General features: G+C 47.9%; 1 protein-coding gene across 1 annotated transcript; it reads left to right on the forward strand.

The window, feature by feature from the left end:
• The first annotated feature begins 937 nt into the window (after nt 1-937).
• LOC133375504 (fucolectin-like) lies at nt 938-8,560 on the forward strand. The gene is made up of 4 exons (XM_061607163.1): nt 938-975; nt 6,648-6,739; nt 7,618-7,912; nt 8,329-8,560. Exons 2-4 carry the CDS (start codon nt 6,649-6,651, stop codon nt 8,486-8,488), a joined length of 546 nt encoding a protein of 181 aa, XP_061463147.1. The 5' UTR covers nt 938-975; nt 6,648; the 3' UTR covers nt 8,489-8,560.
• The last annotated feature ends 2,953 nt before the right edge of the window (nt 8,561-11,513 follow it).

Here is an 11,513-nt window from a genome sequence, read left to right on the forward strand (position 1 = left end):
GATGAAGCTGGAGGTGCTCTTTCAGATAGACTGGGCCGAGACCATATAGGGTTTTAAAGGTCAAAACCAACACCTTGAATTGGGCCCGGAAAATAACCGGCAACCAGTGCAACTCCTTCAGCACCGGAGTGATGTGATCTCGGTGGTGGCTCCCTTTGATCAGGCGAACCACTGCATTCTGTACCAGTGGCAGCTTCCGGACCGTTTTCAAGGGTAACCCCATGTAGAGTGCATTACAGTAGACTAGGCGAGAGGAGACGAGGGCATGTACCACCGATGGGACCAGATGGTTGGGAAGGTAGGGGCACAGCCTCCATATCAGGTGGAGTTGATACAGCGCCGCCCGGCTCACAGCCGAGACCTGAGCCTCCATGGACAGTTGGGAGTTGAGAACTTTGAGTCTGGAGGGCATCAGCTTGGTGAAGGCTGTCCTAAGCTGGCAAAAGCTGATTCTAGGGGAGGAAGGTGGTGAAATTTCCTCCCCATCTGGCCGTTGCAACACTGAAATGCACCTCCCTCCATCCGCAACATTCACCACAGAGGGGAGGGCCTGATGCTAGCATCAATGCTCATTCCCTGCACCATTCACAACCTGAATCAAATGGAGAATCCCTTAAATTCTCAGGATTATCTTTGTATGCACCTTGGCGAAGTGGCTTCCCTCCCCTCCCCTGCATTTGCCAAAGAGAGGCAGCACCAGGTACAGCCGGAAGAGAGGCATTGAAAGAGAGGCCTTGTGCAACTTGACCCACAAGTGTCCACACCTAGGAGCAAAGGGGAAGCCCTCGATGGGAGGCAACCGCGTGGCCCTGACTGGGGTCCAGCCTCAACCCTGGGCTCGGCATCTCTGATTGGCTGGGATTTCCTGAGTCAGGCAAGAGCAACCCTTTGGGAGGGGATAAAAGTGCCAGGGCTGCTCCACGGAGGCATCCGGGACTCAGCTGGAAGCACGGAGGCCTCCCTGCTGAACTCCAGGTCAGTCTGGGGGTGGGAACGTATCCCAGGAAAGCTTCCAGAAAAGAGGGTGTGGAAGTCGAGCCTCCCTCTGTTTCGAAGGGACTCTGACCCTGGAGTGTGGCAGGGCACAGTCAGTTTTACGTGTGGTTAGACTCCTCAGACCCTTGGAGAACTCCAATTCTCATGGCAAACGTGTTTGAAACTGGCTTACCTCTGCAGTGTAGACATGCTAGGAAGCTCAGCCTAGTGGTTTCCTTCCGTCTGCCTCCCTCTGGGTCAGCCTTTGCCAACCTGCTGCCCTCCAGGTACTCTCATGCCCGCTCCATCTCCCCCTTGCAGGATGCTCATCCTCTGGGCTTTGCTGCTGGTCCTGGCCCTCCTGGCAGGGAGTGGGGAATCCAATACCTGTTCACAGTAAGGCTGTGAACACACTAGCCGCCGATGGCAAAGTGTTTCCACTGGCCACACCAGGAGGGGGAATGTGTCGATCTGCCGATCAGTTGCCAAATCTCTGTGAAGCTGAATGTTTACAAATGCACTCAAGCTGCTCCCACCAGGTTTTACAGTAAAAAGGTTATGGTTCTGGACTCTTTTTTCCTGGGGAAAAAGACTTTACATATGATGGCTGATGGGTTCCCACCTTTACCACCAACGTACCGTGATCCAGTTTCTTGGGACCAGCAAGCCTGTTTGTTGCCCTTCTTGGTAAGTTGGCAACCCCAGATTCCTTTCCCCAAAGGGCCAAGGAGACCTCCATGCTTTCTTCTGAGACTTTGACCTTCCTTTGAGCAGCCCTGGTGGTTTTACCCCTTGCCTCCCCATGGGTAGCTCTTGCCTGCAACCTGACTCAGGAAAACCCAAACCAGTCAGAAAAGTGTGGAGCCCAAATCTGTGGGCATCAGGATCATGAAGATGTAGCTTCTGTCTTGCTCCTGGGTGCTGGCAGTTATGGGTCAAGTGGCACAGCCCACGACCTGGGTCCCAGGCTATGGTCTGAAGACACATAAGGCCAGCTACCTGCTGAAGTTTTATCATTTTAGCTTCTAGTGACAGTTCTGGTTTGATTTGTTCTAACACCCAATTATTTATCTTTTTCGCACTCCATGGTATGCGCAAAGCTCTCCTCCAACACCACAATCGGTTTCTCCATATTCTGTCCTTACAGTAGCAATCATGCTTAGGATAGGTGAAAGTGACCACAGGGGATGGGGAGGGGAGGAGGAGGAAGGGCAGAGGGGAGGAGGGGGATGGGAGCAGGCAGGAGTGGGTGGCGAGGAAGAGGGCAGGTCTGATCATTTGCATGCTTATTGAATTCAGTTGGATTTACTCCTGTGCAGTCATGCTTGGTATCGGTGAAACTGACTATGGGGAGGAGGAGGAGAAGAGGGAGGAAGGGAGGGGTAGAGTGGGCAGGGGTGAAGGAAGACGGAAGAGGGGAGGGGAAGAAGAAGGGAGGAGGAGGGGAGGGGAAAGGCAGGTCTGATCATTTGCATGCTTATTGAGTTCAATGGGATTTATTCTTGTGCAATCATCCTTAGGATAGGTGAAACTGTTCCTGGAGGAAGGGAAGGGGAGGAGATTGGGTAGGTGGGCACTGGGCAGAGGGAAAGCCCCTTTCCTTTCCAATTGTGAACAGCATCATTTTCCAGGTTCCTCCCACCTTTTATTCTACAGCAGGCACATGTAGTCTCCCACCCAAATTTGAACCACATCCCTGGCCACATCCACACCAGACGTTCTTTGGCTTCCCCCAAAGAATCCTGGGAAGTGTAGCTAGTGAAGGGTGCTGAGAGCTGCTAGGAGAGGCCCTGTTCCCCTCACAGAGCTTCAATCAGAACGGCTGGCTGTTAAACCAGTCTGGCCACTGGAACTCTGTCAGGGGAATAGGAGTCTCCTCTCAGCACCCTTCACAAACTACACTTCCCAGGATTCTTTGGGGGAAGCCATGATTGTCTAAAGTGAAATAAAGGTCTGGTGTGGGTGTGGCCCTCTGATTAGTCAAGCCAGCAGCTGTGAGTCTGGCTTTTAGAACCCTAATGGTTAGTTCTTACTGAGCATGTCCGGGCTTATCGTTGACTCCAATGCTAAATTTATTAAATTAATTAAAAATCAGCCAGATATTCTTTTACCTTTTAAACTGCAGAAGGTGAAGGTCAAAGTATGGGACAAGGTCAGTAATAGGATTGCAGGTACTCTATGAACATGGCTGATTTTTAATTAATTTCCACAAATTATGAGAACACTGACAGAAAAAAGTCCAACAGGTGCCTGTTCCCCCGCCTTTCTACACTTTGAACTCTCAATTCTCTCTGACTGCTTTGTGTATCGCCATGAAAATTAGCAGTTTGTTAAACAAGCATTTCTTAGTTCAGGACTATAAGTTTTGTAAGGTTTTGTTTTGAAATGAGCTTATGGGAAGCATCAGAATGGCATCGGGGGGGAATTCACACCATAGTATTCCCGATCTGTATGTGTGGATGTGAAAGATGGACAGTGAAAAAAGTGGATAAGAGAAAAATCAACTCATTTGAAATGTGGTGTCGGAGGAGAGCTTTGCGGATACCATGGACTGCGAAAAAGACCAATAATTGGGTGTTAGAACAAATTAACCCAGAACTGTCACTAGAAGCTAAAAGGATGAAACTGAGGTTATCATACTTTGGATGCATAATGAGAAGACACGATTCACTAGAAAAGACAATAATGCTGGGAAAAACAGAAGGGAGTAGAAAAAGAGGAAGGCCAAACAAGAGATGGATTGACTCCATAAAGGAAGCCAGACCTGAACTTGCAAGATCTGAACAGGGTGGTTCGTGACAGATGCTCTTGGAGGTCGCTGATTCATAGCATCGCCATAAGTCATAATCGATTTGAAGGCACATAACAACAACAACAACATACTTAAGGATGGAGATTATGATTCTGAGACAAAGCACATTGCCTTAATAAATACATAGCTAAAAAAGTAACTAAGTTGTCCAGATGAAATTCTGGAGTATTTTATAAAATAGTAACTGCTGTTTTCCTGTCTTATAATTTTATTGCTGTGAGGGTTGACATCGTATGTTTGTGATGCAAGAGGATTCTTTTTTGTTTTGTTTTAAACATCATCCCTTCCCTGTTTAGAGGTGAAAGACTCAGTTTGGGGCAATATCTTACCCTCACAGAGCTACAATTCACAGCCCCCTTATCAAACCACACTTCCCAGGATTCCTGGGGGAAAGAGGGGAATGTGCTTTAAGCCGAGAAAGAGATGTTTGGTGGCAGGGGGGGTATTTTGACAATCTCTCTGCTAGAAACCGAACAGTTTCAAGGTTCCTCTTCCTGGCTTGGGCAATATTTACTGTCGGAGAGTCTCAATGCTGCGCTGTGGAACGGAGAGTTTTGAGCGAGCTTGTGTGTGTGTGTGTCTGAATCTTTGCTAAGATTCTACCTTCCCTGCAAATTAGTCAGACAGAGGCTTTAAGCTTTAAAATAAGAAATAACTATTTTATTCTGGAAGTACATGCTTGATAGGAAAAAGTCCTATATCTAGCTAACTAGCTACGTTGAAGCAACGAGCACTGAGCCCAGTGCTCGCCCTCATGCTGGAGGAGAGGGAGAGATAAAGGAAAGATGTCTGCTCCCCTCTCGAGAGAAAGAAGAAGACTGGGAAGGAGGGAAGTAACTGGGATCCACAGCTTGGAAAAGTTACTTTTTTGAACTACAACTCCCATCAGCCTCAGCCAGCATGGCCACTGGATCGGGCTGATGGGAGTTGTAGTTCAAAAAAGTAACTTTTCCAAGCTCTGCTGGGATCAACATCCTTTGCATATCAGTCTAGCACGAAGGGACAGCAGGAGATCAAAGGACAGGTGTAGCCCGGCAACCAAGAGGTCTCCTCTCTAGCTACCCTTTTTAATCCCACACAGCCACAACCCTCAAGTTGGAGTTGAACCTCATACATTCCAACATTTACGACACAGTTTTGAAAAGAAAAATTGACAGATTCAAGGTTACCATTAAAGGAATAAAGACAACCCAGACAACTAATATTAATGGAAGATGGAAATATTTAGTCAATTTTAAATTTACTTTCTTATTGGTGTGATCCTTTTCATTTTCCAAAGGCAGTGACATTCTCATGGGTCTGGACTGGAGGCCACTTCATCAAGGAAGTGCACCCACCCTTGGAGGTTGCTGGGTGTGCTTGGCACCTGGCCAAAACCAACAATCATTTGAGTCATAATATTAAATAAGGAAAAAGTGTTCTTATATTCAAATCATTTGGCCCCACCTGCCCTGAGCCTATTTCCGGGGGGGGGGGGAATCAGCAGCCACACAAACACCAGCACTCAGGAGCCAGAAGGACAACCTGAAATCCTCATCTTGATGGCCTCAGTCTGCCTGGGTCAACATCTCCTTTCGCATTGGCTGCTGGGTTGTCCTGAGCCAGGCAAGAGCCACCCCTTGGGAAGGGGATAAAACCAGGACTGCCCAAGATGCGGTCTAGCATTTTGGCAAAATCACAGAGGTCTTCGTGCCAGTTTTCAGAAAATAATTTGTGATTGCTGACCCACCGAGAAGGGCAACAGACACCTCCGCTGGTCTCAAGAGAGAGAGCCAAGGTAAGTTGGGGGGACCATTGGACATGACTCCTTAAGTCCAGAGTTTGAATTATCTACACTGGCTGTTTAATCTGGACTGAATCTAATTTAACATTCATAGCTTTGAGTGCAGAAAACCATATTTCTGAAGGCATGTAAAACCCTTTCAGAAACCTCCAGCCCTTTGGAGGTTTGGTAGTTAAGCAATTCTGCATTTGAATTAACCAAGGTTTAACTCTGATTTGCCGCCAAATCCAATAGCCAAATCCTTATCCACCTCCCAGTGGTGCAGATTAAAGCCACTGCCTACCCTGTGATTATCCTCATTTCCTCCACCCTTTGTACTTCCTTAGATCTCTTCAGAGTGTCAGCCAATCTTCTCTGTTGCTTCAACACACTCTGCTTCTTTAACCATGAGAGTTGCCTTCAGCATCTTTGCAGCGCCTCTCCGTTTCTCCCCGTCTCAATGCTGCTGGGCAAGGTGGCTGTGCCATGCCTCCATGGTCACAGGCAGCATGCTTCCAAATTCCAGTTCCTGGGAAGCACAAGAGGAAGGGGTGCTCTTGCGCCCAGGTCCTGCTTGCAGGCTTCCCTTTGGGCCATCTGGTTGGCCAATGTGAGAACAGGATGCTGGACTAGATGGGACACTGACCTGGCCCAACAGCCTCTTCTGATCTTGTATGATGCCCAGGAGGACTGAACATGGACACTCTTGTACCCCCATATTTCAAATCCCCCTGGCCATTGCAGGAAGCACATGAAGCTCTGGGGCAAACAGGGTTGGGGAGAGCAGGCGGTGTCCATGGCACTCACTCAACAATCCAGATGTGCCCGTGGGCCTCAAAAGGTTAATACCCTGGAGCAGATGGACCTTTGGTCGGATCCAGCCTAGCTCTCCCTCTGTCCTGATTTCAGCCTCTCTGCTCCCAGTGCATGCCAGCCTCTCGAGAGCGCTCTTGATGAATCTGAATGCTTCTCCCTTCATGCCACTCTCAGCACTCAGACTTCCCCAGATTTCTGCCCTCTGCTGATAAGGGGGAGCAAGACCCCCCATGGCTCCAGCCCCAGCTCCCCCTCATTGCCTTCTCCATTCCCCCCCTGCAGGATGCCCATCGGCCGGACTTGGCTGCTGGCCCTGGCCCTGCTGGCAGGGCGTGGGGAGGCTCAGAGCTGCAACCCTGAACTCCAAGGGGTTGGTAAGTCTTGGGAAAGAGGGGGGAAATGTGGGGTTCTCTGTGTTCGGCCCCAATTCTAAATGGTTGGTGACACACACACACACATAACCACATAGGGCACTCCTATTCCTCCCCAAATGAGTGGGCTGTTGCTGTGACAGTGAAGACATGGGAGGCATCTTATTCAATGGCAGGTGACTTTCCCCCTGATCCATTGCAAAGACCAAAGAGGGAGCCAAAGGTTTAACCCAAGACCTGCCAAGCTATGGTGGGAGAGCCATATTTTACCCATCCCACCCACTCAACAGATTCCCCACATCTTGCATTCAGACACAGACTGTTTCATCTTTCTCAGGTTCTAGAACAGGATATTAATAATAATAGCATTTGTTTGCCACAAAATACATAAAATATCTCAGAGTGACTGACAATTGTAAAACATACCAAAGAAAGACCTCCCAGTTCCACTCCCACAATTATCTAACCATTACACCAAACTACCTCTTGCTGTTCATATCGCCCTCTGCTCTTCCCCTGGAGGCCCAAACCACTTCCCTGCGTCACTGGATTTCTGCTCACTTTCCTTGCCATTTGGCAGGGTGTTAAATTGAGCAGTTACATGTGACTGCACCCCATTTCCCCCTCTAACCCTCCTCACCCCCTCATTGGAATGGAGGGAGACTAGGAGCACATCTCATCATCTACCCTGGCCTCCACCCCCCTGTTCTGCTCCCTTCCCCACAATCTCCACTGGAAGGGGAGGTCCCCAATGCCTTGGCACATTCTCCCCAGTTTTCTGGTGCTCTCTCTTCTTGTCAGAAGAAGGAGGATCCACAGAGACCATACAACAATGACCATTTTGTCTGTCCACATACTTTCTATCTTGCCGTGTGTCTCAGCTCACAATTTGGCCAAGGGTCGCCCGGCCTATCAGTCCTCCCTCTACCCACATCCGATTGTTGGAGCAGCGAGCAAAGCCGTGGATGGGAACTGTAGCGGCGAGTGGTATACAGATGGCAGCTGCACCCACACTGGGTTTGAAATGGAGCCCTGGTGGTACGTGGACTTGGGCGACCAGTACGCCATCTCCGCTGTGGTGGTGAAAAACCGGGGGGACTGCTGTGGTGAACGACTCCAGGGAGCCCAGATCCGCGTAGGAGACTCCGTGGCTGACCATGGCAAGTCCAGCCCCCTGTAAGTTCCCACCTCACTCCCCGTAACAAAATATCCCAGGATACCAGTTCAAGATCACTTGATGTATTACTGACCCTTTCTGTATTATGAATAGGGAAGGGGGTGAGCAGTCAAAAGGGAGGGCTCTGGCCCCTTTTCAAGGCATGCTTCTGGGTGGAATAGTGACTGTGATCCATATTAGGGCTGAGATGGAACCAGTGGGTGATAATTATTGCAGATTAATTAATCTCATGTGCAATAATTAGGTAGCAACATTAGTGCGTGATATGAGAAGCTTGAGGGAGGTCAGCATTGCAGGGAGAGTGGAGATCAGGCACCACGCCCTCTTGCTGGTTTATTTAGGAATGCATTCACCCAGGATTTAGAGTGGGGATTCTGAATCCACCCTACAGCTGACCCTCTTTCTCCCCCTGCAGTTGTGGGACCATCACAGACACCAGACTTGGCTCTGTCAGCACCTTGTACTGCAACTGGCTCAAAGGCCGCTATGTGAGCATCAGGATCCCTGGACGGGCAGAATTCCTTCACGTGTGCGAGGTGGAGGTCTACGGCACCAAGCCGGAAGACACATGTTAGGGATCACTGGCTGTGTGGGTTTGTGGGTGCGTAAGGGTGGTTAAATTGATTTTGCCTCTCCAATAAATGTCCTTTGAGGAGACTTCTTTTGCCTTTCCAATTTACTTGTCTGCCCCTCAAAACCAAGAGGGTCTGTGATTTTGCCTATGCCAGAGACCTGAAGCTGCAGGATCAATAACTCTAATGCAGTATTATTTATTTGTATATACCAATCACCTCGCTATGTATATCCCCTAGGTGATGTAAACTAATAAATTAAATATAATAAGACTTTAAACTAGAAATAATCAGAATACACACTGAAAGCCAAACTGTACAAAAGAATAAGACAATGTGAAATGCAGTGCGGCAACTCAGGTGGCAAAAGCCACCTTGAAGAATTAAAACCAACCAACTCCCGTTGAACAGAAGAGACAAACTTCTAGGCCTCATTGACAAATTAAAAACTGAGAAATCGCCGTGTGTGGAGGGCATCCAACTGACAGTTGTTAAGGAAGTAAGATGTGAAACTGTTGATCGTCTAAGAACAAAAATATGTAACTTGTTCCTAAAATCAGCCTCCGTTGCCAAGGACTGGAAAGTGGTCAATGTAACAACCCCTTTTGTAAAAAGGGCTCCAGGAGAGTTCTGGGAAATTATAGGCTGGTGATCTTAATATCTGTTCTGGGAAAAGAGGTGGAAAGCATTATTAAAGACAGAATTACCAAGCATGTAGAAGAACCAGTCTTGCTGAAACAAAGCCAGCATGGCTTTTGCAAGGGTAAGTCCTGTCTCACTAACCTATTGAAGTCCTTTGTCAACAAGCATATACATAGCGGTGATCCAGTTTATATTGTGGACTTACACTTCAGAAAAGCTTGTGCCAAAGTCCCTCACCAAAGACTCCTGAGCAGTCATGGGATAAGAGGGGAGGTCCCTTTCTGGATCAGGAACTGTTAAGGAACAGGAAGCAGACAGTAGGGTTGGGTACACACACAAATTTAAAGTGGAGTCAATTAATCCCACGTGTGCATGATTTTTGCGTAATCCACATGACATTGATCCTCATCCAAGTGGCAGCACATACTTCCCCCCCCCATTTAATTTTCCTGATCTGTGGATAATCTGGTAAGAGGGGAAAGATCCAGCCTGAAGTCACGTTACTCAGCTGTGGACGTACTGAAGTTCACTGTGTGGGTATTTTTTTATGTGTGGGTGGCATCTATCACCACACACCCTACTCCCATTGGTTGAGGTGCTCCTCAGTGGGGTGGCTGGTGGGTCCAGGCACAACACACACATTTATAAAATAAAATAAAACCCACTGTTTTGGGCAAGTCTGATATGTTGGAAAACTTGTCACCTCAGAAATAAAAAAAATGGGTGTAGGGGACACAGGTGAAGAAAGAGCTGTGGACATGCCTATGGGGACCCAGCCTTCCAGGGGGTGGGAAGTACTATCTGAGGGGAGGGAACAACAACAGGGCAAATTCATCCCATCACGCACCGCCCACTGGGGTGGATGGGAAATGTTGAGTTCAGTTGAAAGGGCTCCTGGGTGGACAAATGTGCAACCCACAGGCACATTAACGCTCTAGGAACAAATGGACAGTTCCCTGAATGATGTAGGAAGGATAGGTGTTGGGATTTGTGCTTTTAAACTTATTGATAAATTAACAAGTTAGGGGTGAGCTGTGAGGTAGCCAAGTTTGCTAATTATGCTGAATTTTTCAACGTGCATGAACCAAAAAGGGATTGCAAGCAGCTCCACAAGGATCTGTGCGAACTGGTGAATGGGCAGTAAAATGGCACATGCAGTTCCCTGCAAACAAGTGTGTAGTGATGCATGTCAGAGCAAAACATTTCAATTTCGCACATACGCCCAAGGGGTCTGGTCTGATGGTGACTGACCAGGAAGGAGACCTTGGAGTCAGAGAGGAGAGCTTGAGGAAGATGCTAGCCTGGTTGGTGGCAGCTGTGAAGAAAAAGACGAAGTCCATGCCGGGGATCAGTGAGAAAGGGATCAGTAAGGCAATGTTTGGGGCCTTTTAGTTTAGAAAAAAAGGAAGGCAGAGGTGTATGAGGTAATGCACTGTGTGGAGAAAGTGGATATTTTCGGAAAATGGCGACGGAGGAGGTTTGTTTGCTCTGAACTCCGTGACTCTGCGACTTTTTAAAATTTATTTTCTTGTTTTATGGTTTTAGCTTTTTTTAAAACTCAGAACATTTCAATGCCCTGCTAGTGCTCCACAATTTATGAGGCAAAGCCTGCAGTTTACAACCTGAACTGTCAACGTGGGAGGGCTGTTAGCACAGAACCGAGGAGATAGCGTTTTGCTTCGAAGCAGTCATCGTTTTACTGTTTTATGGCCGCCCTGCCTGGCTCTTAATGCACAGAGTGGTTGACGCCAGTGAAAGATTGTAAAAGGAGAAGAGCTGCACTCCTTTTCTCTTGTTCTATTTTTCCTTCTTGTTTGTTCGTCTCCTTCCTCCTTTTTTGTTTCTAGGAATAAACTCAGAGGGATTAAGGCACAATGGTTGTAACCAGATCCCAGAAAAACCAAAAGAGACTCCCTTCCCCTGTATCCATACAGAGATCTATCCTGGAATACTGTCTCCCTGTGGAGACTGAAGGAACTTGGAACAAAGGAACTTCTAGGAAGGGCAGCTCCACCTCAGTGCTGCCACATCCTCGGATTTTTACTGCCTTAGTGAACGATGAAAACAGTAGAGAGCCCCAGCTGGGAGAGTCTCCTGACTCTTGTGTTCAAGAACAGATTGGCAATTGGTCTCAGTAACAACCCACCTGTAAGGGATGCAGACAAGGATACGTAGGTGGCCCTCTCTGAAATATATAAATTTCTCAGGGATCAATGTTTTCTTACAGCCCTAGCGAATGAGAACATATTCCAAAGCTTGGATGATCTAAGAAAAGAACTCTCCGGTCTCAAGGCCAACATGCAGGTCATAGTGAGCTTAATTGAGATGAGGATTCTGACAACAGCTCCTGTACCAGTACCATCTAGACAAGAAGCTGAGGAAATTT

This window comes from Rhineura floridana, chromosome 1, assembly GCF_030035675.1.
Source record: "Rhineura floridana isolate rRhiFlo1 chromosome 1, rRhiFlo1.hap2, whole genome shotgun sequence".
Lineage (NCBI taxonomy): Eukaryota > Metazoa > Chordata > Lepidosauria > Squamata > Rhineuridae > Rhineura > Rhineura floridana.

Coding starts and splice junctions, on each gene's coding strand:
- LOC133375504 (XM_061607163.1), top strand. CDS start 6,649: ATGCCCATCGGCCGGACTTGGCTGCTGGCCCTGGCCCTGCTGGCAGGG. Junction 6,740..7,617: donor CCCTGAACTCCAAGGGGTTG/GTAAGTCTTGGG, acceptor CGTGTGTCTCAG/CTCACAATTTGGCCAAGGGT. Junction 7,913..8,328: donor CATGGCAAGTCCAGCCCCCT/GTAAGTTCCCAC, acceptor CTCCCCCTGCAG/TTGTGGGACCATCACAGACA.